Below are 26,047 nucleotides of genomic sequence, written 5' to 3'. Positions count from 1 at the left end.
TGACCATTTCCCAATGAATGGACTAATGCTATAATCGACCACATGGAAGATTCCCAGTTCTTGGCAAGCGAGATCACGAACCCCGTATGGTCAATGATAAGAAGAAGATGGCTATGGCCCTGGCGAGATCCACCATACAACCGCCTTCTTCTGTAGTGGTAGTGTAACTACTAACCTTGCCACTATACGGACGCTGGCTTCTCACCGAGCCGTGCCAAGCTTCCACTGTGTATGCGGAACCTTCACCGCAGCTGCCCCGACCGGAATCACCGCCTCCAGCTAAACTCTAACCTCCGCCTCAGCGACTCTGAGCAGGCAGTGGTGAGAAGGGGTTATGTCTTGTCTACAAAGCCCAATTCTACATTCATTCTGTCTTTCAATCGACTCAGCGCCCGCAAATGTCCTGAGCTATTTCATCGCCCACCATGCCAATCCCAACGCGCTCCCTGTCCCTACGCGAGCCCCGTACCGGTAAGGTAAGTTGCATCGACCTCCTCCCCCCCCCCCTCCTTTATTACCTCTCATTTAACTAGCCGGAGTGGCCTCGAAACGCCCGGTGTCAATGTGTTCTCTTCAACTTCTCTCGTCGTACTGTTCCACGGCTGCTAACACTACGCTGTACAGCCGTTGACCACCGGTCGCTCCGCCACAACCAAGACCATTCCTTCCACGATTTCTACGGCAGTTGGCGGAAAATCCTCTTATCCTGCCACCGGAAATGAGAACACCATCACACGAAACAAGAGTCTTCTACCTGTCCGTGATGATGGCCGTTCCGCAAGATCTTCCCGAATCCAGCAGCCAGCAGAGAGTCGCCTGGCCCAGCGGCCGGCCAAGACCATGGATAAGGGATTGCAACAGCAAGACGCACCCTCCACGCGCGAAGCGACCGGGGCGAGTCGTCGCCAGAGCCTCATTCGACCGACCCCGTTGAAGCCTACTGGATCTGTGAAGCCGACCGCTACGTTGACGACCCCCAAACGGACTACTTTTGCGCCGGGTCCATTATCCCTCTCCAAACAAGAAGTAGGCTCCAGTCAGACTGGACGGCCCTTATCTCCTAAGAAAACAGATATGCCTCCGCCCTCATCACGACTCAATCGATCCGCTTCCTTACGACAGCCGGCCAAGCCCAGCTCCAGTACGCCGTCCATCACTCGGGGCCACGCGCGCCATCGTAGCCAAGGGGTTACGCCCAATGCGAGTCGAGTGACGGGAAGGCTGGAACCTCCTTCCTCGACTACAATGACTCCGATACGTCCGAGAACCCAAGTCTCGTCCCATCCGCAGAGTGTGTCCTCGAAAAAGACGGTCAATCCAGCAGCCACGAAGAACCTAACTGCCAGTGCCTCCGAAGACGTCGATTCTTCTTTGATACCATCGTCCTGGCCCGAGCTTGCAGCCTTGCAAACTGAGCTCTTACAACTTAGCCTTACCCACTCCGCATCTCTCCAACAGAAGACGTCCTGGGTAACCAATGCCGAAGCTCAACTCCGGATAGACTACAATTCCGTGGCGGATGATTATCGTGCTGCTCTTGCTGTAGAGCAAGACCTTCGAACACGACTCAATGGGCAGGCCCTGCATTGCTGGTTACAAAATTCTCATGAGCACAATGGTCCTCGAGGATTCGCGGCGCAGATTCAGGTGCTTTCCCAGGTAGCAGAGGACGTGTACATTGTGACGGATAATCTGGAAGGGCGGTACACGGCAATCGTGCAAGAATTTGAAGAGTGGTTTCAGCGGGTGGAAGAGATTCGGTACCTCCGGCTTCATCAAGAGCGAGGCATGCACCCCGGCGTTTTCATTGATTCCTTAGACCGCACTTGGCAGGAGGAAGTGTCGGCTTTATCTACGAAATTGGACTATTGCTCGCGGCAGTTACAAAGCCTGGATCTGCTGGGCTACGGAGAGCTGGAGCGTTTTGACGGCTCTGCGCTGTTCCGCACGATTAAAAACCTGGAGGAGATGGTGACGCTGATGGTCGAGGAGCTGCACACGATCCGTAAGATTGAAGGCGACGTCGTAAGAGCGGAACGGGCATGGGTTGGTCAACTGGCTCAGCAGCTGAGCGCCATGCCACCGCCGCAACAGCAACTTGGCCTCTGGAAACAGGCTTCCTTGCGATCATGACCAAATATTCGCAATCTGTCTCCCGCCTTGATGGCGAATCTCTTGCCACCGTCTTGAGCAGCCAACTGCGCAACGACCGTCCTTCTCTTTTATCAAACATGCAATCTGAAAATTATTGCAATCGGAGTCCGACTGTGCGAGTCGAGTGCCGTAAGCGTCGCTGGGCCATGGATTCGCCTGCGGAACACATTGGGGGGGTAAAACCAGCGATGCATCATGGGGTCATCAAGGGACGAAAACCGGTTCTGGCAGGCTCCCGGCCGCTCATTGGGAGGTCTGGCTTATTTTTTACACTAGGTAGCCCTGTTCACTAGCTGCCTTGCGTCGCAAGCGATCGGGCAACCCCTTCCAGGACTTCTGCATAATCCGACCCGGCTGTCAAAAAGGCCTGTTGCGATTCTAGAAGGTAGGCATTGCTACACTTGGAACCTTGATTTTGGCCAAGACTAACCCCGGGACCTAATCATTAGTCGACTGAAAATTCCCTGTAGTCACCTCGTTCTGAGCTGCCTGCGTCCAGTTTACAGAGTTTTCCGCAACGCGCAAAAATGGAGGCCAGGCCTGACCAACAACACATTCCCCCATTCCACCGTCAACTGCCTCCTGTTGGTTATAGTGTGATTGATCATCGACGGCCGAGTGTCTAGTGTGCTTGTGAGCGATCCCCTTCCTGGGACGATTGATGTGTTCCCTGGTGGTTAGCCTGTACCACCTGTGGTCATGTTTCACCGCTGGGGATGCCGACAGTAGCGTACAGATAGATCTTGGCTTCATCGAACCGGGCTGCCTTCATACCTGTCAAGAGAGGAGGAAACCACCCGGAAGGCTACACTGATGCATAACCTCCCGTGTCTCTCTCATCCGAGCAGAAAGCAGAGAGGTCCTGCGCAAAGTCCAGACTAGCGAACGAAAACCCACCCCGAACCATTTGTTGAGCTGTCAAGCCGATAATTGTCTCCACCTTGTCCCAGAGAGTGTATTGAGACGAGTTGCAAAAACTGGGAAACTGGGAAGAGGGGAATAGCGATGGATCCGGTTTTTCCTCTGACCGGGATGGATGTTGACCTAGGGGGACTGCGATATTACCCATGGCCCTTCTCTGCACCCTAGGCTTAGACAATCTAGAACTTTTCTCATCTTCCTTACTTGCAAGATAAGAGAATCCCCAAAAGACCAGAGGGGAGCCGGTGGGAGCCTATGGACCTATGAACAAGTCTGAAAGAGTGAGAGAGACTCCAGAAGATACTGTACGGTACCTTATGCTGCGTGCGCTAGCTACCCTAGTTGACCACGGAGTCCGTGCTCCAGTGGATTTGATTGCTTTGCTCTCTTTTTTGGGGGTGGGAGGAAGGGGGAAGGAGGGGGAGGGGGGAAGAGATTATTGATGGAAGGGAAGAGAAAAGGAACGAACAGACCGAAAGAACCTCACCGCGTCCATCCGGCCGGATTGGCAACGGGAGAGACCGGTTCACGATTGGGTGAGCGGAGAAGCGATGGTGGGCAGATATGAGGTTTATATAGAGATGCATTTTCGCTGCCCGCTCTTCGGCTTTGCCCAACCGACTGATTGATTGATTGCCCGACCCATTCTGGGGGAGGGTGATCGGTGACTAAGCAACGTGGAGACTTTTGTTCGTCATTCCAACTAGGTTTCCATATTTTATTTTATCTTTAATTTCATTTCATTTTTGGTGTTATCCTCTTTTCCTTCTTTTCTGGCTGGCAGCACAGCAGATCCTAGTGTCAAGCTTAACTCGAGCGAGCAGTCAACTGCCTTTCCTCGCATTAAGGCCTGTATCCACTTCCATCTCTCCCCCCCTCGACTGTGTAACCTACTTACTACCTAGGGGGTTTAGAAGGGAGGTAGGTAAGTACTGTATGTACGTGAATTGGCCTGAATTGGGCCTAGAAAATGGTCGTACCTTCTGCTTGCTTGCTTGCTTGCTTGCTCTCTTTCCCTCCCTACTCCCTCCCTCTCTCTTGCTTTTGCATTCACACGCGCCCAACAATCCATTCGGCCGAACAGTAGCCAGCCGATGGCCCCATGCATCCTCTTCCCCTAGTTGGTCGAATCATGGACACTAGATTTGGGATCGCGGGTCTTCCCAGATCGTTGACCTTCCTTCTTCTGGTATGGTTAAGCAGAAGATTGTCCCTCCGTTGGGAAAGACCGTAGTCTAGTCCCTCTAAGTCTAGAGGGAGTCTGTGTGTGCGTGCGTGCGTGTGGCTGGCTGTGAATTAGTGTGAAGAGGCTGTAGTCACTCACCTCTCTAGCCTGTCAGCCGATGATGGCGATGGGTGATGGTGAGAGGATTCTGGAAAAAGGATATCATTATTCGCACCTCCCAGCTTAGTCCCTCCCAACTTCAGGAATCTGAGGCGATTTGTCTCCAATCTTCGGGGAGGGATGGATCCAGATGAGGGCTCGGGGAGGAAAGCACAGAATCAGGACCAGAGGCGGAGAAAGATGATCAGAATGCGATCATCTTGAGCTCAACTCGGATTTGAATGGGATGGAGACAGGGAAGTAGGATTGGATGGCGAACCAGCCAGCTTAACCAGCCAGCAGTAGGAAGCAGCAAGCAAAGCAAGCAGCAAGCAGCACATACCAGCAGCAACAGCAGCAACAGCAGTAAGAACCAACAACATACAGGGAGTAGTAACTGCAGCACATCACCGAGCAGTGAGCATCTGGCTTGTTAACTATTCAGTACATCCTACTATTTACCTTAGTAGACTACTACTACTGTTACTGTCTTCAAACTAAACTAACTAACTACTAACTGTGGTTCTGGACCCGGTGGATCTTTGGTTCCCTTTATTTTTTTCCCTTCGTCTCCCCCCATCGAATTCCCCTCCTCTGCTTGCTGGCTCGATTGGCTTGGCCAACTGCATCCCGTTTTCTTCATCGCTCCGTCCTCTTCTATCTCGTCCCCTTCTCTCTTCTTTCATCTGACGACTTTCCCTTTTCCATTCCGAACAATCCACACACCACACCGACTTTAGTCTAAAGGCAGTGGGATTCCCACTGTTTTCCTCTTTCAGCTTGGGTTCATCGAGCTCTTTGTTGCCTCTCGACCATCGACACTGTGGGCTGGAGGGAAGAAGAGATCGGGTGCACTATTCGGAATCTGGTCAGGTTCTCATCATCTGGCATCATCGTTCATATACCCGAAACAATCTGGACCGTCCGTCTTTAGGCCTATTCTTTTTTCTTTCTAGGTTTTCTCCCTCGCTTTCCCTCTCTCTTCCTCTCTTTTCTCTTTCATTTATTCTACCACGTCACTCTTCCACTCGACTCTCTTGATTGTGTGAATTTCCAGTGAAAGGATCTCTCACCTGTGTTCTTCTCATCATCTGTTGAGGGGGTTGCAGCAGATCTATCGACTGTATTCCTCTTGTCACCCGACAGCAGGAAGGATCTCCGCGGGCTGGCGTTCAAAACTTCTTATGTCGGGTCTCGCCTCACGCCGGGATCAGCGACTGAGAGCTTTGCGCCGCCGTTTTTCTGCGCGAACCCCAGTCTGACGTCACGGAAGCTGCAGCGGTTCACCTTCCGATTCAGTTCCATTCCCTTTTTCTCCTTTGCCTATTCTCTCACATTCCCGCAGCGCGCAATGATCCACTTGCTCGGTAACATACCGTCTGACACTTGGTAATTGTCTGGTAAGACTGCCTGCCGCCTGCCACACCCACCACCGCGCGCACACACACACCCCCCCACACACACCCACCCACCTACACACATACCAACCATGAAGGAGTCCCTCTACGATCGTATCTTGCGTCGGGAATCTGGGGAATTTTCCCGGTTCGCCAGCATTCATGGGCTTTATGGGTCTCCAGAATGGGTCCAGGATCTTGACATTGTCAACGAACTTGGTGGTCATTCTGGTTGTGTTAACGCCTTGAGGTATGTTTACTACCTGTCGCCTCGTGATTCTCGGCTTTTCAAGACTGGTATTACGTCCTGTATTTGTACTGTACCTGTCCCTCCTTACGATCGTTATCACCCCTAGTCTACCTTACCCTACTAGTAATATGCACCATGACGTTTCAGCCCCCCCGCTCTGACACCGAACAAACAGTTGGTCGCGGTCTGGCCGCCTTCTGGCCTCGGGGTCGGATGATCAGCATCTGAACATCTACGCCTATCAGCCCGACTCCTCAACCGCTCCCTTTGCGCTGAGCACCACCATCGCAACTGGTCATGCCGCCAATATTTTCTCTGTCAAATTTATGCCACATTCCAATGATCGGACTTTGGTCTCATGCGCCGGTGATTCGCAGGTCCGAGTCTTCGACATTGAATATTCCAGTAGCAATGGGCACCTGGACGGGAACTCAAATTTCGCTTCATCGGCCAGAAGTCGACGCTTTCACAACTTCTTCAGCAGCACGCATTACTTGAGCCCACGAACCGCCAACGCCAAAGTGTATCGCAGCCATGCCGACCGCGTCAAGCGCATCGTGACCGAGTCGTCGCCGCACCTCTTCCTTACCTGCTCAGAGGATGGAGAGGTCCGCCAGTGGGATCTGCGACAACCCTCCTCGGCCTATCCGAAACCCCGGGGAGGTCAGGGCTACATGGCTTTCCGATCGGGTCAAGACCACGATGATTCCAATGTGCCTCCTCCGCTAATCTCGTACAAGAAGCACCGTCTGGACCTCAACACCATCTCATGCTCGCCGAGTCAACCGCACTATATCGCACTGGGTGGCGCTCATCTCCATTGCTTCCTCCATGATCGGCGTATGCTAGGGCGGGACCTCCTCGCCGAGAGGGGGACTTCAAGTGCTTCTCCGGGAAGTAGTAGCCAAGGTGGGGACTTGTTGGATGATGCGACGAAGTGCGTGCGTCGGTTTGCGCCACACGGTCAGGATCGGATGAAAACTCGAGACGACGGTCATATCACGGCCTGTAAGATCAGTGATGCGAATCCGAATGAGATGGTAGTTAGCTGGTCGGGTGACCATATCTACAGCTTTGATCTCATTCGCAGCGCAGATGCGAGAGAGGCTAGATCACGGCAGCCATCGGTACGGGAAACTCCCGTGCCACGAAAACGTCGAGGCAGCAAGAACCGCAAGCGAAAACGCCACAACGGCACATCAATGTCATCCGAGTCGAGCGGTCATCGGCCTTCCTCGCGACGTCGACCCAGGGGTAGCCAGGACGAAGGCGAGTTAGCATTTCGTGTGCGCTACGGCAACGGAGAGTCAGAAGACATTCCTCTCCCATCCTTAGCGCAGCGCCACGCTGAGGTACCCCAGACTTTGCTGGAGCAATCAAGGATTGCGGTGCTCAGTGACGCTCAAAGACTCAGTATGCGCATCGCCAAAGATCTGGTCAAGCTTCGCAAGGCTCTTTTCTCGCTAGATACGTCGGCGCGCGAGGAGCTCGAATCCGCTAGTGCAACAGACCTTACACCGTTCGGCGAATCTTTCTCCACGGCATTGACCCACGCCTCCATTTGTCTCCCGCAGATGAGTGGGGTCATGCGCACATGGGGCTATCCGCTCAATCCTTCCCCAGACATGGTGCGCTTTCAGCAGACCTTGCGCCGGAACCGTGAGTCCGCTTGGAGCTTTGTCCAGGCAGCGGGAACGATCGCACGGGCACTAGGCGGCGAGATTCAGAACACACCTGGAGACGTCGACAATGATCTGGAACAATTTCAACAGATATCGCCACTAAAGGTTGAATATGCGCTCGATCGCAAGGAGCAATTCGGCTATGACTTCATCAAAGCGATCATTTTGTATGTTGAAGGGGGTCGGCAAGCTCTGCTGTCAGGCTTCAAGCGTGGTCCTATGCGTCGGGACACACTTGCCCGGTTTCCCATCCCCGAAGCTGCGGACGACCGGGCGATCGAGTCAATCCTCATCCCTTATCTTCAGCGGCTGGCGGGAGAGGCTCCTGTGGTGAACGTTGATGCGTCTCGGTTTGAACATGACGAGGCCCGTGTCCTTTTCCAAACTCAACGCGAAGCTGTCGCCGCCTTCGCGACTGCGATCAGGATTCCTGTTGAAGCTGCGGTCGACGGCGGAGCTCCGAATGGGCGTGGAAGCACACACAATGGGCCCATCCACAGTGTACCCTTTTCAGAAGTACCTACGCATACACCTGACTTGTTTCAACTTACACAATTCTGGGTGTTGAAGGTGGCTCGCGGCATTCTTATGGAAAGCGGAACCGGCGTCAATTATGCTTTTGTTAACCGAGCCTTCGGTGGCTTCCGGGCTGCGATGGCGCCCGACTCTGAATTGGATATGGATCCCGAGAGATCACAGAACGACTTGGAAACCAACATGGAAGATGAGCCAATCAGCGACGTACGACTGAAGATTCTCCGGGGGTCGCAACTGGGCCGAGACGAATCTGATGACTCTGGTAGTGAGGCGACCGGCACCGAGTCAACGGCGTCTTTGAATGGTCGTGCAGGCTTCTCCGGGTCGCTAGGCATGGATGGTGAAACTGAGGACGAATCGGACGGTGCACTAGATGAGGAGGAGGACGAGGATGAGGACGAGACCGAAGACGACGACGATGAGGAGGATGAGTTTGACCTGGACCTCGGTGGATCTGCCAACGACAGCGACGACGACTCCGAGGCTGAAAACCGCATGTTTAGGGAATACGGGCTTGAACCCAGAAAGAGAGAGTACGTGGACTTGGACGCTCCCTGTTCCTCGCATACTCGTGTATATCGCGGTCACTGCAACGTCAAGACAGTCAAAGATGTTAATTTCTACGGGCTGGATGACGAATTTGTCGTGAGTGGGAGCGACTCTGGCCACATCTTTATCTGGGATCGGAAGACGTGCAAACTGGTCAACATCCTCGAGGCCGACAGTGAGGTCGTCAATGTTATCCAGGGTGAGTTTGTGCAGCACAGGTAGTGTTGCTGCGTTGGGGTTAACGATGGTATTTAGGGCATCCTTACGAACCCACCATAGCCGCATCCGGCATCGACAACACGATCAAGATATTTTCACCCGACCGCCGTGCCCAGGAAGAAGCTCGCCGTGGGATTAATATTCTGGATCCCGACAACCTCGCCAACGCGCTTGGGCCCAATGTTAGAGGGATTGAGGGCTTGACCAGTCGCAAACGCCTGCATGACAGTTATCGAATCATGAACCAGAATGATGTTGATCGACAAGGCGGGATGAGCGAGGCGTCGATCACCGTACGTGCAGTTTCTCGATCCGGGTGAATTTCTATGCTAACGTTCGTGCAGAGGCATATGCTTGCCCGTCTTGCCACTACGCTGCGGGACCAGCAGTACAACGTGGAGCCTGGTGGAGCTGGAGAGCATGCCACCTTGGTGTTGGACGAGAACAGCTGTCATGTAAGTTCGCTAAGGTTGGTCGGATCATACGATAGTTGAAGCTTATGCAGTCTGCAGGTGATGTGAATTGGTGGGTCTTTACGAGCCTTATGTCGACTGTCTGCACGGTGGCCTCGACTTGTCAAAATAAGTTGTTGGCATTTCTCTCCATACCCCGTCTTTCTTCTCTTCTCATCCCAAGTCTGAACCCATGGTTATCATCTTACGTGGTTTAAACGGCAGTGTGGTTATGTAGCGTCTTACAACCTGTTGCTTGGCTGTCAGCATGAATTACGATACCCGAGATATGTGCGGGTGATAAAAGCATTCAAAACCAAAAAATACATATAACCTTTCTCTGAGATGTTACGGACGGGAAGTTGGGGCTTGTAATGAGTAGTATAGATCAACACGCATAGATACAGCAAACTATAGATAAAGAGACTATCTCCACGTGACCGCTTTTCTTATCGCTCCCCCGCATTTTTGGCCCTCGTTTTCTGAATTTTTTCCCCTCCGCCTCGCTCTGAAATTGGAACAAGGTTCTCAGATAGCTCAAGATGCAGGCTCTACAGGAACGAGCCGACCTCACGGCACGGCTCTACGAAGACCCTCACAACCCACACCTCTACTATGAGCGGGGCCTCATTCACGAGAAATTGGGATTTCCCGACCTGGCGTCGGCCGATGCATACCGGGCTCTCTCCCTCCTCGACTCCGTCGTTGACCCCGACGGCTGCGAATTCCACGCCCGACGCAGGATCCAAGACCCATCCGATACATCTAAGCCCGACGCAGAGAGCAGCGACGAAGACGACGATGGCGATGACGATGACCAGTTCACCGCGCTCACACAGTCCGAATACGACGCCCTCATCCACCCCGTCTACGCCCTCTTAGTCCGCACCCTCGTCAGCTGCGGCTGTTTTCGGGATGCCTACGAATTCTGCGCGCAGGGCCTGAGCAGTAGCAGCAGTAGCCCCGCCCACTCGCCGATCGATCGCGCCGCGCACGCCACGCTCACCGCGCAGCTAGCCATCCTCCAGCGAGAATACGCGCGTCGCCGCAACGACCCGGTCCGAACTTCTTCCTCGTCGACGGATAATGATGATAATGAACAACAAGAACAACAACAAGAACAACAACTCACGGAGCCGATCGTAATCGACGACCCCAGCGTGCTGCCTGCGCAGGGCTTCGCGCGTCGCGTCCTCTACCCGTGGAACGAGCACGAGCCCGACCGCAAAGCGCCGGCGACGCTGGCGCTACTGAACGAGAAGCTGCGGACGGTGGCGCCGAAGTGTGAAGTCCGGGCTGTGGCGTTGCCGGCGCTGCACTCTACCACCACCAATACCACCACTCCAACCGACCCAACAAACCCCGCGAAGAAAGAGGAGGAGAAAGAAGAAGAAGAAGAAGTAAGCGTCCAACTAGGCCTCTTCGCGAAGGAAGCCATCGCGCCGGGCGAGACCCTCCTCCACGAAACCTCGCTCCTAACGGCCACAAACCGGCTCCACGACGACCTCTGCGACGCCTGCAACGGACCCTTACCGGACCTCTCGGCCGCAGAGCCGCCCGTCCCCTGCGCAAACGGATGCGCCGACACGATCTTCTGCTCGCAGACGTGCCACGACGACGCACAGCGCGTCTACCACGGCGCCGTGTGCGGACTGATGGAGAACCTCGAGTCGATCGGCAAGGACATCCCGGATCCCAAGGACAAGGCCGATTACCTGTATCTGCTGCTGTTGGGCCGCGCGCTCGCTATGGCCGCCACGCAGGCGGTGCATCCGCTTGAGTTGGACGAGGTGAAGTTCATTTGGGGTGATTTCGTGGATTACCAGCGTGCTCCGGATGCGGAAGTTGAGAAAGGAGATGAAGAAAGGGGAGGAGGGGACGGCACCCTCCCCTTCTCCTTCCAGCTCAACATCCTGCAACCGATGCGCCTCCTCGAGGAAATGGAAATCGACCCCTACGTCCACCTGCGTGCCTACGATACCTGGGTCCTGAATACCCTGTACGCCAAGTTCCGTGGGACCGCCTCCGGTCGTCTGTCGACCTGGGACGGCGGGCCCGAGCTCTGCGCTGTCCATCCGCTTTGGTGTCTTGCTAACCACTCGTGTGATCCGAATGTTCGTTGGGAGTGGGGCGGGGAGATCACTTTCGTTGCTCGTGCGGAGGGTGAGAGGGCTGTTTGGCATTCTGCGCCTGATGGTGCCTCCGTACCCTCTGGTTATCGGAGGGAAGGAGCGGGGATTCGCAAGGATGAGGAGATTCTGAACCATTATTGTGATATCGGGCTTGGGGTGCGGGATCGTCGTGAGTGGGCGCGTGGTGCCCTTGGTGGGTTCTGTTTGTGCGAGAGGTGTCGGTTTGAGGCTGGCGAGTTGTGATCGGGGTTTAATTACATTACAAGAAGGGGGGGTTAGTTGGGTGCTTTTGTTCGGATAGAGATAGAGTTTAGAGTTGAGATACCCCTGTGGTGATAGATATCTATATACTTTTTGTATCACTAGATAAAAGTGATAGTCATGCTGCCATTTACCATATACCCCGTCTGTACTGATCTGTTGGGTCGGGTCAAGTCTATGACATATCATACACCAACTAGGCTAACTATCTAACTGACTTGACTGTGTTTTATCGCTTGGAACTAGATACTAAAACCGAACCCATTATGATATACCCTTGCCCATGCCGTCACCACCGAAACCATCCTGTAAGCACAACTGCAGATTGCGTTCATCCCCAACTCGTCCTTCCTTTCGATCGTGATTGGGCTCTTCGGTGCGCTAGTCACGGCCCCGGCGCGGTGGGGTCGGCGAACGCGATGTCCGGCGTCGGACGGGAGACCGCGACGGGGACCTGGAATCTGAGTAGCGCCGACGGCCAGCTCGTGCGGGGGGTGTCGGCGACCGAGACTCATCGCGACCACGACGGCCGGCCGGCCGGGCTGACACAGACCGGGTCCGAGACCGAGACACGCTCCTGGCAACCCGCCTGCGGGGAGGAGACGGCGATCGTGACTCGGAATACCGGGCCCCGCTGCGGGCTGCAGGCGCTCGACGGACCGGTGGCGGGGTCACGGACCGCGATGGTGATCTGGTGTAGCTGCGATCCCGGCGAGGAGGGGCTGCTCCGCCCTGTCTGCGAGGCGGCGTGACCGAGCGGGAGAACGAGCGTGCTCGTCGGGTTGGGTAGGGGCTCACGCTGCGGCGAGGGGAACGCGAATCGTAGGATCGATCCCGCACCCGGCGAGGAGGCGGGGACCGCGACACGGACGAGTGTTTGCGCGGGGCCGCTGACCGGGTCCGAGACCGAGACCGACTGTAGGACACTGAGCGTCGGCGGCTTTTGGGGGCCGGCGACCTGGACCGCGACGGCGTGTAGCTGTAGCTTCTACGGGACGAGCCAGACACCGACCGGCTGTAGGATCGGCCCCGACTGACTGAGCGTCTGCGGCCGCGGCCTGGTGAAGGGGAACGGGAGTTGGAGTAGGAGCGGGAACGGGAGCGTGAGCGTGAGCGAGGAGTGCACGTCGAGCAGCTGGTAGGGTGCGAAGAGACGGACTCGGCGTCGGACTCGGCGTCTGCGCCGCGTTGCGGCAGGGCAGGCATCGCGGGCTTGGGGAGGTTCTTCAAGTGCTCGCGCATGTCTTCCGTCAACATACCCATCCCGATACTGGTGAAGTAGTTGATCGCGAAACGGGTGTTGCGAGGGTTGTCCATCGGGAACAGGCCCTCGAAGCTGGGGCGCAGAATCTCGTCTCTCATGCGCTCTTGCAGCTTGGGCAGGCCCATATGCTCTCCCAAGTCCTGGAACAGGATCTTGATGAAGATACGGCTGCTGGAGGTCGTCTCTTCTTCATTCATGTGGATGATTGACATCACATGCCACCCGATGGCATCGGTGCTAATCATGTGGCCGAAGAAGCGAGCGATGTTCCGTAGTCGGTTGGTCTCGTATCGATGGATCGTATCGTAGTATTTGGCAAAGGAGGTTTCGAACAGGTCGGACCAGAAACGGTTGATCTTGGCGAATCGCTCACCGATCAAGCCGTAGAATTTGGAATATGTGCGCTCCTGCGAGCAGCACTCGATGATCATCGACGGAAGCTCCGACTCGAGCCCGGTCGGTAGCGAGATCTTCATCAGCTTGTGGCAACATTCCTCGAAATCTATACTAGACATGATAGTCAGGTAGATCGTTCTCCGGAGGTTGACAAGGTCTGCGTTGGTTTGATCTTTGATGTCCATCTTCCGTTCTTCCTCCGACTCCTCATCCGAGCTCTCGTCGGAAGCGTCCTCGTCCTCGTCATCCTCATCCTCGCTGCCCTCGCCCAGGATATCCGCCTTCAACCTCTTGTAGGCCTCTTCGTGCTCTTCCCATTGCGCATCGTACTTGAAGATGTTCAGCCCATCCTGCGTGTCGATCTCGTCGTCCAGGCCAATCTGGTGTGTAATCTGATCTTCTTCCTCGATCAAGTCCAATTCCTCCTTGATCGCCGGGTTATCCTTGTATCTGTCCTTGCGAACCTGGAACAACACTTCGATCATATACTGCACACGCTTATCGATATCCGCCTCATGCAGAATGTTGCGGAACTGGTCGAACACCGCAAGGGCGATGGGACCGCTCATTTCCTCCAAGTGCTGACCAACTTCGCGTGTAAGTCCAACGGCAATCTCGACACTGTCGTCTGTGGGCTTGTGGAGCAGGAGCAGGAGGATCTGGGCGGCCAGCATCTCGTGGGCAACCTGTTGGTTGCACAGATGGGCGATGAAGGTGGTGGAGGATATGCAGACCGCCTTGTCATTTCGCTTGAAGGCCTTCCGGAACTGCACAATCAACCGGTTGAGCAGAAGTTCTCCGACCTGCGGCAACTTGGTGTTGACGATCGCGGCCATCGCAGCGTAGATCGGTGTGAAGGGCAAACTGGCCGCCTGGGCCTTCATGATGCTCCTGCAGAACAGACCGCGACCACGCACCAGATTCTCGCCGAACAGTTCGGGGACGATGTGCTTGATGTTGGAAACGTTGACCTTGTTGATGAGACCGTTGATCGACTTCTTCAACGCCTCCCACGCCATCCGCTGGTATTCCTTGCTGGTCTTGTCGGTGATCTGCGCCTGCAGCGCCCGGAGTCGAGCGGGAGGGATATAAGTGCCGCCAGACCGCATATTCAAAAGCTTCTCGTACTCGGCTTTGGCGGCCGCTTGCTTCTCCTCTTCCGTCATCGGCTTTCTGGCGGCCGCTTCCTGCTTCTCATGTTGGCGCACGCGTTCCGCGAGTTGACGCTCTCGTTCCACAGCGCGTGCCGGGTCGATGCGCGGCGCCTCGAGGCCGTCATCGTGCGAGCCACCGGGTGGCGAGCGGCGACGGTTCGGTGAAGGGGATCGAGAGGGAGGTGAGCGTTTGCGCGATGCTGAGGCTTTGGGGGAGTCCGAGGTGCCTGGGGGTGGAGTCGGCACTCGCACCGCAGACTGCAACACGACTGGATCCGTCATTCTTTCTTCGCGGTCGACTGCAGGATTACCGCGACAGTGGTGGTGAACCCGCGGATAACACGACGTTGGTCGGAGCTCTTCGTGACGGGCGGCGAAAGAAGGAAGGGAAGTCTTAGCTCGGCCCCAGTCCGGTCACGTGAGCGCGGTAGGAGCCACTGTCCTAAATTATTTCTGCTGTAGAATCTGCTTTAGTATATACACTAGCAGAGATTGATACTGGTTATATAGGTTTTATCACTATAACTCTTTATTAAGTATTTTCGACACAATCGCTGATATGAAAATCAACGGTCTCTTTAGTACTGAAACCAAGGAACAAAAAGCTAGATAGTGTCAAGCAGGTTTATAGGAACCATGGTGGCAAATGGTCAGGAGTCGATCTATAAGCTCACTGTGACCATCCAACAGCAAGCTTAGAATATCATCTGTCAAGCATCCAATGACCAGTAACAATCCTCAAACTAGATCTACACCAACCATAAAGATATTACACCATCACTAAGGCTCCTGATATGACAGGCGATGACCGCCAAACCCCATCAGCATGAATGGTGCCCAGTAAAACGGGCTCGACCAATCCAGTTGATCCAAAATCATTTTCGATGTCAGAAGAAGAAATTCCGCGTCGGGCACGAACTCAGCAGGACAAAGGGTCGCATTACCAGCTGTTTGCGAGGTCCATAGCTCCAGTAAGTCGTCCAGAAATTGGCTCGCCTTCTCACTATTAAAGTCAAGTAGCTTAGTTTGTGCGTCTCTTAATGCCTCGGCCAAGGAGAGATGCTTTTTCTCTTTGAGGTTTCGATAAAAGAGTATCATCATCAGCATAGACCCAAAGTCGCTGACCTTCCACAGGGTACCCATGAAGGCCTGACATCCGGTGCCGAGCACGACGTGAGAGAAGCTCAGGACCTCGCTTCCGATGGTAGCCTTGCCAAGGCCACTCAAACAGGCCGCAAAGACCAAAAGACTTGCATTACTTTGTATCTCGGATAGATCTAGAACACGAAAGTCTTCCCCGATCGATATCGAAGACATGAGAGGGTTGTTGAAATCCACATCACCGTGAGTTCCGATGTGCAGAACGCACGCTGTGCCTCTGATATATTCGCGAAAGTCCTTTCGTGAGAGGCACGACGCTTCAATCGGCCAAGTAGAGAACATTCGGGCGATGTTGACTGCCTCGATACCTGCCATGTGTAGGTTAACCTCATCGGCGGCTCGTGTTTCAGCGGTTGAGGGTCCGACAGGCGACTTTGCAAACACCGATACTGTAGGTGTTGGTAATCGTAAGGCGGACTGCCGCTGGGATACATGATGCAAGACTGTCAGACTTGGAATCTGTGATACTGATGCATGTGCGACAAGAGGTCTGCCATCGAAGAAGAGTGCAGCGAAAGGAAATGCCGTGAAGGGATCTGATACGGAAAAGATGATATGAGACTTGTGTCTAATCGTGCTTGAAAACGGCGCCAACAACACTGCAGAGATTTCTGCAGATAGCTCGTGGAGGACTCGTTTGCGTTTCTCTTCCTCCTCTCCGATGTATCCTGTCATTTCTCTTATGACCTGCATGAAACGCATGGCAGGCATCTGCAGGTCAACGGCACGCGCTGCTCCATAGTGGGCTTTTTGAATCCCGTCCCTCGTAACCGCGAATGCCAGGAAACCTTGAATACCAAATGTCGCCTCAATCACTACTGTATCCTCGTCAACGGTCTGGAACAAAGATAGAGGCTCGACTATCGAGTTTGTTGCAGCGATGAACCTTATGGCCGTTGAAGAAAGCCCGCTGCTTTCCAGCTCACGAATCTCTTTCCGAAGTTGTGAAATCTCCTTCTCCTGCTCGGGACTGAGGTGGTCCAGAGCGAGTAGCATTCTGAAAGCTCTTTGCTTGTACATGGCTTCCGAAAGTAAAGTGTTCTTCCTCCCGGACTTCTCCTCTAAGCTTCCTTTAACATGGAGGGAGTCAAGTACTGCGCGAGCTCTGCTTTCTTCCAAGAAAAGCAATGCGTGCTCTTTCCAGGAAATATTCTCAGGATGTCCATGTTCGTACTGAGCCAGTACGGCCAGCGGAACACCAGCTTCCTCGCAATCGAGACATGCGCGCGCGAGATCCAAGAATACTTCGTAAATCCACCTAGACATCGAGTTTCCAATCCGTGCATCTAGGTCAGTCGTACAGCTTCGACGAAGCTCAATTAGCTGACGCGCTTCAAGAAGCCGGCGAAAGGCTTCTTGGGTGCAATAGGTGTTGAGAAGGATCGTGCCATAGTTTCCAAGTCGATAAGAATAGTTGTAGACATTCTCAAAATTCCAGTTGAAGAAGCTTGGGGCTATGTTCTTGATCAGGTTGACCACCCGCCAAGCCCTTTGCATATCATTCCCAAATATCGTGAACATCAGCGCATTCTCTGCTATAGTCGGAAAGGTAGTTGTGAGCGCCTTTCCCTGAAGGAACTCCTCCAAACTTCCTCCAAAAAGCATGTCATCACTTATGGTGTCTAGTATAGACCGGGCTTTGGCACGATCTCCATTATGCACGCAAGCTAATATGCGATAAAGATCTCGCGTGTACACCGGCTCCATATGTTCGGCGTCGCTCACGAAGCGACGGAGTGTCTTCTTAGCTGCGTCTATATCCCCTTCCACCAGGCACTGCCGACTTTTGATGTCCGCTGAAGCGTACCTGAGTCTGATTGCATGATGTGCCATTGTTTCTTTCCACAGCCCTCTTAATCTAGGCTGGGAGTAACCGAAATCGAGAAGAGACATGCCTGAATCATCATTATGCTCTATGCTCTGGATGAAATGCTGAAAACTTGCATCTCTTTCGATAAAAGCAGTGAGCTTCTTCTGCCACCCATCAAGCGCCTCGAAATCCTCCAATCTAAGGAGAATTTGATTAAGGTTGGTTTCAAACGTCCAAATGGTAGAGAATTTGCTCGCAAGCACAGTCTTCCTGTCAGCTATTCCCAATGGAGTATCGGGGGCGTCATTCGAGATTCTGTCGTATGTATCACTGACAGAGTCTACCAGGGCTAGCGCTTCGTGAGCGATTAATTTTGCTGCCGAGCTGTTGAACATTTCATGATGAGCCACTGCCCGAGACATTGTAGCTTGAAATTTCGGAATCACGTCTTCCAGAGCATCGAAAACCTCGCAGGCGCACTCCCATGCGAGAAGAGCAGTGTCTAACTTGCCAAGTCTATTCCACTCATGGTAAGCGAAGCGGCTCATGAGCAGCCCCATCCCATGCGCCATCAGCTCGTTTCTGGCCGTAACTCCCCACTTCCCAATCTCTCGCGCCATCTCCTTGAGCTTGCATCTTTCTCCTCTCGAGATACTGAGCAGAATCTGGTGAGCTTCGACCATTCGAGTATTTGCCTCATCCCTACCGAAAAGTGCATGCGCTCGGCATAATTTTTCCTCGGCCTCTTGAAGTAGTCTGACACTAGAATCATCTGCCTCGCGTAGGTGACGTGTTTCGTTGTGTAAGCAACAAGCCTGTCGAAGCAAGACTGTAGCCTGGCCTCTTTTGCAGTTGCCATCTTCAAACAAGCTTAATGCAGACTCATAGCAGTTTCTCGCCTGTGGCGTGTATTCAAATTCGAGCTCGAAATCGACCGGATCCCAAATATTATCTCCTCCGATCGCCGACGAAGATTCCACAAGAATCATGTTTAACGAGACTGGGCTTGCGAAAGGTGGGCTCAAGAATATGTCTCCTTCCATAATCTTGCAATTGGCCATTCCCACCCGGTCCCCTTGGCTCTCATACACTTGGTATAAATCCCGCAGAGCGGATTCTTGGTTTGGATGCCGACAGGCTAGATGGAGCTCGACAATAAGACGTGAAAGATAATTTGCGATGGTTGTTGCACCATGAGACTCTGCTATTGCCCGGTAGTTGATCAAGAACTTGCCACTTTCGGAGATAACTGAATCCCAATCCACATTGTCTCTGTTGCTTGAAGGGAGGCTAGGGAACAGTGGGTGATATAGCGACACCAGGTGCCTCACTTGCATAGGCAGCCACTGCACTGCGCTCAGTATTTGACATAGAATCTGATCACGAGGACATCCCAGTGGGAAGTATCGCTGGAAATTCTCCGTAAACCTGGTACTCATAGCATTTGGTCCAGCAATGTCACTGAGAGTGACTAGATTGACAGGTCTTCCTCGTTCGTGGAAGAAGCGAAGCGCAGGGGGGTAGCGCCGGTAGTAGTCGCATAATAAGGTGTAGTTGGTATAGCGCAGGCCCCATTCTTGGGGCAGTTGATCGAGAACGCTGTACAAGACGTTCAAGCTTTCCTGGGCGTCTCGGAGTCTACCTGTCAGAATGGAGTAGATGGACAAGCAACGCAGATATTCCGCGTAAGGCTCTGGCTCCGCTGCCGAGACATTTGATTCAGCCAGTTGTAACGCCTCCCAAGCAGCGTCCAGATCCCCGCGATGTTCCTCAGCAAAGAGCGATCGATCGCAGAGGACAATGAAGTGGTCTAGATCCATAATGGCGGCTTTTTGAGCGGCTTTCCATGCAGATATTCATCCTTGAGTAGGTCAGTAAAGAAGCTCACCAGAAACTGGAGCCAGAAGATGGCGACGATTGCCGTGGCATGCCCTCGCCAGGAATTGCCCAATCTGGCAGGAATGGGCCTCATCCATGATCTCAGCCGCACTGGGGGTGAGCCCCGCGCGGGCCGCTGTCAGGTTGTCAAGAGTAAGCTGAGACCGTAGAGCCCCACTGAATCCAGAGATCTTGATGTGCATTGACTCTGGCTCCCTCTCAGTACATGAACCTTGGGCTACTCGTGTTATACGTGTTCGTTCAAAGGCCAAGCTTTGTTGGTTCCACTGCTGAGCCATGGCAGCGAGCGATGACTCTTCCTTCTATCTTTATGGAGTGGGCGAGAAACCGGAGGCCTTAACATTAGGCTCTTTGGTGTTGGAGAAGTACTGGCAGCCACTGGCTGCGCGCCATTATACTCATGACTTACTTGGGTAGGTAGGCTTGGATCCGAGTCTCATGATTCACTAGCTGATTAGCTACGCAGTAACGAGGCACTGCAAGAACATGCTTATGCCAGTGATGTCGCCAACGTTGTCCTTCGCGGTTCCTCTCGCGTTGCGCCTGGCGTTGGTCTCAGCGGCGGCGATATCATCGATCTCCGTCTGGCGTACAGCAAAGAACTTGAGCGTATAGTCACTGCAAAGAAGGGGAGACGGATTATACTAAAAGAGTACATCTGCCGCCCTAGTTCGAGACCTCTATACAAATTGTCGTACTCACATTTTGCCAATATGCATAGTCCGGAATCCTTCCTTACCTCTTCGGTTCTCTGTAATCCCCACGCGCAACAGAAACTCAAGCTTTGGCTGTCGGCCGCCCGCAGTTCCTACGTTCTGAATTTCAGATTCGCGCGCCGTCCAAAGATATGGCTTCTCACGGGCCTGTATCTCCTAGAAGGCACCCGAGCGATCGTGTCGCGCGGCCAGTCCAATCAAGCCTCAGTAGGTATCTCGTCCGCCGTCATTGGAGCCTTGTCGGGTGTGCCTGTGGGCGGATCCGTGAAGCTGGGCCAGGGCACATCGTGGGAGATGACAATGGAGGTGGAAGATCAGCATGTCTGGGCAGCACAGTTCCGGCTACTGGATGCGTGTTTCATCAAGATGGACAGCAAGGGTGTGGACGGAATTGCGCTGCCAGTGTCGATGGGACTATACCGAGACATCATGTCCGTAAATACGGTACGCGGTGGAGGAAAAGATGGAGTCAAGCTGGGCTTGCTGGACGAAAATGATGACGACGATGAAACCCATTTGAGCGATGACCAGGACAGCCAGGAAAAGGAGGAGTTTGAGAAGCGACTAGAGGATACGATTCGGATGTTCGAAAAGGCGCCGAAACACTTTCTGGAATAATAGACTGTACTCAGAACAGCTAGCCCACACTATCTGTTTTGAAACCCGTGTATCTCAATTGGTATAGTTTGACTGTCCAAAGCGTGCGAGCACTGTCCATGCGTTCAATCATTGAGACGAGTTCAAGTTGCTTGGTAAATCTATAGTTCCGATCGACGATGACAGCAACATCAACGCTTCGTCGAGAGTAAAACCTCAACAGAGCTATATAATCCGTTTCCATGACAATAACAGCAGAGACCACATTAGCCAACTAGAAAAACTAGCCGAAATAACTCTCATATCTGATTGACTATGGTCGGCATATCTCGTAGGGCGAAGGCGCTCATGTGACCCGCCCGCCGATAAGTTGGGGCGACCCAGTTTATTCCTCGATCTTTTTATTCATCATCCACGCCATCTTCGTCCAGCGGCTGCCCCGTTCGAGCGCAGCGAAACAACTATCACCATGACCAGTGACGACCAGTTCTTCTTCGACTATGTAAGAAAGTCTCTCCGCGTGTACACCCAAGTCGCGCGCTAACACATTTTGTTTTGTCGCAGTTGGCTTCGATACCGCATGACGTAAGGCGATATTCTCATCAAGTCGCCGATTCTATCGATCGTCAAGTTGACCACGCTGCAAATGCGATCCGTGATACCCTCTCCAACCAGACATGGCTTCCTTCTACAGTCCGCCCCTCGCCTAGATACCGACCGAGTCCGGTTATGTCGCAGTCCCTGACTGATCGCGTGCATGGATGGATTTTGCATAACCGAGCATGGAGCGCGGCCATCCTCGCCTTCGTTGGAACCACATGCGTCCTATACTGGGGCAACAAGAAGTTTAATGGCAAACGGCGACGAGCAAGAAGGGCTGGAAATGGCGCCCGGAAGGAAATTGTGGGTATGCATCGTCCATATTGTATCCGCCAAGTTGCACGAAGATCTAACCAGTCGCAACAGTTATCGCGGGATCAGCGCACGAACCGATGACTCGAGCGATCGCATCCGATCTCGAACGTCGAGGCTACATTGTCTATGTGACGGTGTCCTCCAGCGATGAAGAGCAGATCATTCGGGCCGAGAGTCGCGACGACATTCGGTCCCTCTGGCTTGATCTTTCCACCGTAAGAGCGAACCCCTACCATCACTTGTATCTAAGCAAACTATACTGACCAAACTATCCTGGACACAGACACCCTCAAGCTCAACCGATATTCACCCTTCCCTCAGCGAAATCCATACCCTGATCACTCAGCCGCAATCGCCCATCGCCGGCCTACAACCCCACACCTGCCAGCTGAGCGGGCTCATCCTCGTCCCCTCGCCCAACTACACCAGCGGCCCAGTCGCGACCATCCCGCCCTCAACCTGGATTGACACGATCAACACGCGCCTCCTTTCCCCTATCCTCACCACGCAGCTTTTCCTTCCTCTGCTCAACGTCCGCAACAACCATAGCACCATCATCGTCGCATACCCCACCATTTCCTCGTCCCTCTCCGCCCCCTTCAGCGGCCCCGAAGTCGCAACCACCCGCGCGCTATCCGGATTCGCAACCTCCCTTCGCCGCGAAATAACCTCCAACCCGCACCTCCACGTCGTAGAGCTCAAACTCGGCAACATCGACCTCGGCCCATCTTACCGGACGCCGCAAGGCCACATCGCCGGCACGGAGGTCCTAAGCTGGAGCGTCCAGCAGCGTTCGCTATACGCGTCGCAGTACCTGAACAGCATCGAGGCGCGGCCGGCGGCGTCGGCAGGCCCGAGTCTCATCCGGGGGTCGTCTGCGCGCACCCTGCATTACGCGGTGCAGGATGCGCTGGAAGCGCCGGCGAAGGATGTGTTCGGCCGACGGGGCAGCAAGAAGGCGGTGGTGTACGTCGGGAGGGGCGCGAGGACGTATAGTCTGATCGGGGATTGGGTGCCTTCTGGGCTTGTGGGTTGGATGTTGGGACTGAGGTCTAAGCAGCAGCAATTCTCCTTCCAGCCGCAACAGTCGCCGCAGCCGCAGACGACTTCATCGTCGCCGAGGGAGAGCTCCGCCAGTGCGGGAAGTGGTAGTGAGACGAGTACTTGGGAGCGGGTGTAGTCATTTAATTAGGATCTATGGTTGCGATACCTATACCTATTGTTTATACCCCTCTCATCAGCCGTCGGGACCTCACCTTGACTATGAAACCTGATTACTTTGGATCTAATACCATCTCATCTCATCTCATCTCATCTCATCTCATCATATTCAACAGATTAAGCATTATAAAGAGGCCGTGAATGAATCCCAAGACCGGAAATTGATACATAATCACATGTTTCTGCCCACCTTCAACCCCCACACTACCCCTTCCTTTCTCCATCCCGCATCCTACATAGTAGACAAGTATTCAAACCTGAAAATTCGAAACCTCTACCACCTCAGGCATCCCCTCAGCCGTCTTCCCGAAAACATCGCGCGCCGAGCGCTTCACCTTCCCATGCGTCAGCCGCCGGCGCAACCAAATCGCGCCCCACGACAGGACGAAGAACACAAGGATAGCAGCGAGGATGGCGAAGCAATAGCCCGTGACCTTGCCGCTGTGCTCGCCATGCGGGCCGGGGTCCAAGAAGCTGTAGGTGTAGAAGCCCTCGGTGTGGTAGGTGAGGTAGGCCAGGGCGACGTAGAGTAGGAGGATGAAGATGAGGAAGGCCAGGCTGATGAGCGGGTGCGGGTTTGTGGTGGCGAGGACGACCTCGAGCAGGGCGTAGAAGGAATTGAGGCCGTGTTGGGAGATCTGACCGGTGTGTGTTAGTGGTTGGTCACTTCCTCGTATTTCTCCTCTTCTGCGGGGGAACAAAGGAATGTGCGGGGATTGCCCCGTCTCTCTCTATCCAGTGGGGACGGACTACGTACGTTCTGCCAAGCGGGCTCGACGGTCGGATACCACGGCGGGGAGTAGAGAATGGCCCAGAAGACGACGGTGACGATGAATGGGAAGGTGGTGACGGTGGTGTAGAAGAGCCCGTGGAGGGCGCGCAAGCTACGCGGCCAGCGGTCGAAGAGCAGCGAGCGACCACTTATAACGTAGCAGGCGCTGTGGATGGCGGCCGTGAGCATGTAGAAGCCGATGCCCCAGTAGGTGAGCCAGGTGAAGTAGCTGAAGGTCTCGCCGATTGCATAGCTCTCCCCGTGCGTGCCGTACAAGCCCCAGATCGTGAAGATGGTTGTGAAGATGTAGAGAGCGATGAGACCGCGCAGGCAGGCAAAGGCCAGCGGGGGTAGCAGCCACGAGGTCTCGTAGACGTGCTTGTGGTCGAGGGATGCGTCGACCCCTAGGAGCTGGTAGATCGACCTCATGGTGACTGGATGGTTTGTATTAGGGTTGTTGAAGCTGAAGACTATCGCAGTGCTGCTCTCCTCCCCCGGGGAAGAGAAACGTGCAGGGATGATGAGCAGACTAACTATTCTGCAGCCTGAGCAGCAACAGAGATTTTAGTCCCGGGGGCCCCAGCAGAAGCAGTTCCCGTCTGGATCTCCCATGGCCTGAGTCGGACTCCCTACCGGCGGTTCATTCACTTATTTCATTGTCTTTATTAACCTCGTGCTGCTAACACCTAAGCTTCGGCGGAGCGCCGCCGCGTCTAGCCCTGATTGGACGGAGAAAAGAGTCGTTGTCTCCGCTGAAGATGACAAACCGCGTTTACTCCTCCCACTAAAACGGGCTTAGACACCTTTTAGACTAAAGCCAGCGGATCGGTGATACGCTTGTCGAAGTTTTCTCTTAGGTCGTCATTCCTCTTGCGCCGTCTCCCTCCTGTGAGTGACCGGTGTGTGGACTGGCAGGTGGGTTTTAGGGTACAGCTGAGGACTCGAGCACCTACTAGGTACTACCTAGTAATGCCTCCGCCCTCCTGCAACATCCCAACGGCTGTCGTTCGGACGAACAGACGAACAGTGGGGGGATCAAGGGGGTCGAGGGAGTCCTTGTTGTGTCTCATATTTGCAGCACACCTCATCTATCAGGTTAGTGTGGTGTACAGTAGACCCAATAATCGCTGGTCTTGATGGTGAGAGTATGGAAAATAGAAGTGCTGCATTTTAAGTCAGTCTGAGCACTGTGCGACTCTCAACCACTTTTAAGTCTCCATCACTTATTTCAATATTACCTATAACATATCGTGTGTTTAATTTCCCCGGCGCCTCAATTTCCGGCCGAAGAGCAACCAATCATGGTGCGTTCGTGCCTGGCTTCGGACCACCCAACAAAAAAAGCAATCTAGACCGGGAGACACTGCAAAGAAGCCAAGAGAAAAAGCAAAACAAAAACCAAAAAATAAAGCCAATAGATTAATCAGGCAATAAGATCCAAAATTATTGACTAATAAGTTCAAGTCATGTTGAAAAGTGTTAGTTAGCAAAACATGATCTCCGTGAGAATTCTTATGCTCGACAGTAAGAGCCTGGTAGAGTGCAATCTTGAAACGAAGAGGAGAAGAACAGACACCATGGCACTTGCCAGCAATCGCTGCCCTGACATCATCATAAGTCTCCTGCTCGAAAGGGGCAACAGGCAATCTTCGAAGACATCGTCTTGGGTGAATGGGGATGCCTAACAACTGGTCGGGCGAGGAATCTCACTGGACCTCCTTACTGAGCATCTGACCTTCAGTGATCATGCTTTGCTTGGTGGATATTGTGTCGATTGCGGCCCGGGCTAAGGAACCAACCATGTAGCAGTGATGGTGCAGTTGTTCGACATGAGGCGGCAGCAACAGCCACTTCACGGCAGCTCCTCTCCACATATACCTAGGTACGAGTACTGGAACAATCAACAAACACAAAACAAACTCGACAGTCACCGCGACCGGCCGGGAGAATACGAAAAATGGCAGGAGGGGAGGGGAGAATCGCAAGCCCATCGAAATATAAATAGCAAACTGGATCAACTTAAAGACTGGATCGGACTCCACCGTGCAGTCGCCTTCCAAGGGTGAATCCGACTATCACCCAGTAGTGGTGCGTAGTAGCCAGACAGCGCGACACTGGCCGAGTTTCGTGATGGGCGTAAGTTTGATCCATCGCTTCTAGAAGCTGGGAATTTCTCCGAGCGCCATCCAATAAACCAACCAATAATGCCATAGCCATCCATGCGGCCCCTGACTGTTATAGGAGAAGGACGGAGAGTACTACCT

General features: G+C 53.8%; 10 protein-coding genes across 10 annotated transcripts; 5 read left to right on the top strand and 5 right to left on the bottom strand.

Annotated features, from left to right (window-relative positions):
* The first annotated feature begins 63 nt into the window (after window positions 1-63).
* On the top strand, window positions 64-2,495 carry BO97DRAFT_71562 (uncharacterized protein). The gene is made up of 2 exons (XM_025701012.1): window positions 64-476; window positions 625-2,495. Exons 1-2 carry the CDS (start codon window positions 426-428, stop codon window positions 2,131-2,133), a joined length of 1,560 nt encoding a protein of 519 aa, XP_025551284.1. The 5' UTR covers window positions 64-425; the 3' UTR covers window positions 2,134-2,495.
* A 2,375-nt stretch (window positions 2,496-4,870) lies between these two features.
* Window positions 4,871-5,576, bottom strand: BO97DRAFT_71743 (uncharacterized protein). Its single transcript, XM_025701013.1, has 3 exons — window positions 5,473-5,576; window positions 5,305-5,388; window positions 4,871-5,253 (listed from the first exon to the last, which is right to left on the bottom strand). Exons 1-3 carry the CDS (start codon window positions 5,488-5,490, stop codon window positions 4,906-4,908), a joined length of 450 nt encoding a protein of 149 aa, XP_025551283.1. The 5' UTR covers window positions 5,491-5,576; the 3' UTR covers window positions 4,871-4,905.
* Window positions 5,577-5,888: 312 nt separating this feature from the next.
* On the top strand, window positions 5,889-9,527 carry BO97DRAFT_345577 (WD repeat-containing protein; the record flags this gene model as incomplete). Its single annotated transcript, XM_025691776.1, has 4 exons — window positions 5,889-6,046; window positions 6,222-9,013; window positions 9,070-9,326; window positions 9,378-9,527. The coding sequence occupies 4 exons, from the start codon at window positions 5,889-5,891 to the stop codon at window positions 9,525-9,527; spliced, it is 3,357 nt and encodes a 1,118-aa protein (XP_025551282.1).
* Window positions 9,528-9,952: 425 nt separating this feature from the next.
* Window positions 9,953-11,982, top strand: BO97DRAFT_71323 (putative MYND domain protein). Its single transcript, XM_025701011.1, has one exon. It carries the CDS (start codon window positions 10,028-10,030, stop codon window positions 11,858-11,860), a length of 1,833 nt encoding a protein of 610 aa, XP_025551281.1. The 5' UTR covers window positions 9,953-10,027; the 3' UTR covers window positions 11,861-11,982.
* A 92-nt stretch (window positions 11,983-12,074) lies between these two features.
* Window positions 12,075-15,033, bottom strand: BO97DRAFT_405837 (MIF4G-domain-containing protein). The gene has a single exon (XM_025695287.1). It carries the CDS (start codon window positions 14,972-14,974, stop codon window positions 12,260-12,262), a length of 2,715 nt encoding a protein of 904 aa, XP_025551280.1. The 5' UTR covers window positions 14,975-15,033; the 3' UTR covers window positions 12,075-12,259.
* A 395-nt stretch (window positions 15,034-15,428) lies between these two features.
* Window positions 15,429-18,231, bottom strand: BO97DRAFT_405836 (CHAT domain-containing protein). The gene has a single exon (XM_025695286.1). The coding sequence runs from the start codon at window positions 18,221-18,223 to the stop codon at window positions 15,473-15,475; it is 2,751 nt and encodes a 916-aa protein (XP_025551279.1). The 5' UTR covers window positions 18,224-18,231; the 3' UTR covers window positions 15,429-15,472.
* Window positions 18,232-19,718: 1,487 nt separating this feature from the next.
* BO97DRAFT_478211 (uncharacterized protein) lies at window positions 19,719-20,999 on the top strand. The gene is made up of 3 exons (XM_025700611.1): window positions 19,719-19,975; window positions 20,029-20,214; window positions 20,284-20,999. Exons 1-3 carry the CDS (start codon window positions 19,839-19,841, stop codon window positions 20,894-20,896), a joined length of 936 nt encoding a protein of 311 aa, XP_025551278.1. The 5' UTR covers window positions 19,719-19,838; the 3' UTR covers window positions 20,897-20,999.
* A 292-nt stretch (window positions 21,000-21,291) lies between these two features.
* On the top strand, window positions 21,292-22,970 carry BO97DRAFT_391168 (DUF1776 domain-containing protein; the record flags this gene model as incomplete). Its single annotated transcript, XM_025693810.1, has 5 exons — window positions 21,292-21,377; window positions 21,440-21,782; window positions 21,842-22,005; window positions 22,074-22,876; window positions 22,928-22,970. Exons 1-5 carry the CDS (start codon window positions 21,345-21,347, stop codon window positions 22,968-22,970), a joined length of 1,386 nt encoding a protein of 461 aa, XP_025551277.1. The 5' UTR covers window positions 21,292-21,344.
* A 292-nt stretch (window positions 22,971-23,262) lies between these two features.
* BO97DRAFT_345928 (uncharacterized protein) lies at window positions 23,263-24,212 on the bottom strand (the record flags this gene model as incomplete). The annotated part of the gene is made up of 2 exons (XM_025691789.1): window positions 23,263-23,649; window positions 23,769-24,212. The coding sequence occupies 2 exons, from the start codon at window positions 24,210-24,212 to the stop codon at window positions 23,263-23,265; spliced, it is 831 nt and encodes a 276-aa protein (XP_025551276.1).
* A 1,135-nt stretch (window positions 24,213-25,347) lies between these two features.
* On the bottom strand, window positions 25,348-25,820 carry BO97DRAFT_71289 (uncharacterized protein). Its single transcript, XM_025701010.1, has one exon. It carries the CDS (start codon window positions 25,772-25,774, stop codon window positions 25,490-25,492), a length of 285 nt encoding a protein of 94 aa, XP_025551275.1. The 5' UTR covers window positions 25,775-25,820; the 3' UTR covers window positions 25,348-25,489.
* Between the last annotated feature and the right edge of the window lie 227 nt (window positions 25,821-26,047).

The sequence above is a fragment of the Aspergillus homomorphus genome (genome assembly GCF_003184865.1).
Source record: "Aspergillus homomorphus CBS 101889 unplaced genomic scaffold BO97scaffold_19, whole genome shotgun sequence".
NCBI classification, from domain to species: domain Eukaryota; kingdom Fungi; phylum Ascomycota; class Eurotiomycetes; order Eurotiales; family Aspergillaceae; genus Aspergillus; species Aspergillus homomorphus.
The sequence above is the reverse complement of the archived record's forward strand: the minus strand, read 5'-3'. Positions and strand labels throughout refer to the sequence as shown.

Bases quoted from the DNA above. Each gene is read 5' to 3' on its own strand.
- BO97DRAFT_71562 (XM_025701012.1), top strand. From the start codon at position 426: ATGCCAATCCCAACGCGCTCCCTGTCCCTACGCGAGCCCCGTACCGGT. The intron at 477-624 runs GTAAGTTGCATC...TACGCTGTACAG, and splicing joins GCGAGCCCCGTACCGGTAAG to CCGTTGACCACCGGTCGCTC.
- BO97DRAFT_71743 (XM_025701013.1), bottom strand. The intron at 5,254-5,304 runs GTATATGAACGA...GATTCCGAATAG, and splicing joins GACGGTCCAGATTGTTTCGG to TGCACCCGATCTCTTCTTCC.
- BO97DRAFT_71323 (XM_025701011.1), top strand. From the start codon at position 10,028: ATGCAGGCTCTACAGGAACGAGCCGACCTCACGGCACGGCTCTACGAA.
- BO97DRAFT_405837 (XM_025695287.1), bottom strand. From the start codon at position 14,974: ATGACGGATCCAGTCGTGTTGCAGTCTGCGGTGCGAGTGCCGACTCCA.
- BO97DRAFT_405836 (XM_025695286.1), bottom strand. From the start codon at position 18,223: ATGGGGCTGCTCATGAGCCGCTTCGCTTACCATGAGTGGAATAGACTT.
- BO97DRAFT_478211 (XM_025700611.1), top strand. From the start codon at position 19,839: ATGGCAGCGAGCGATGACTCTTCCTTCTATCTTTATGGAGTGGGCGAG. The intron at 19,976-20,028 runs GTAGGTAGGCTT...TTAGCTACGCAG, and splicing joins TATACTCATGACTTACTTGG to TAACGAGGCACTGCAAGAAC. The intron at 20,215-20,283 runs GTACATCTGCCG...CAATATGCATAG, and splicing joins AGACGGATTATACTAAAAGA to TCCGGAATCCTTCCTTACCT.
- BO97DRAFT_71289 (XM_025701010.1), bottom strand. From the start codon at position 25,774: ATGGGCTTGCGATTCTCCCCTCCCCTCCTGCCATTTTTCGTATTCTCC.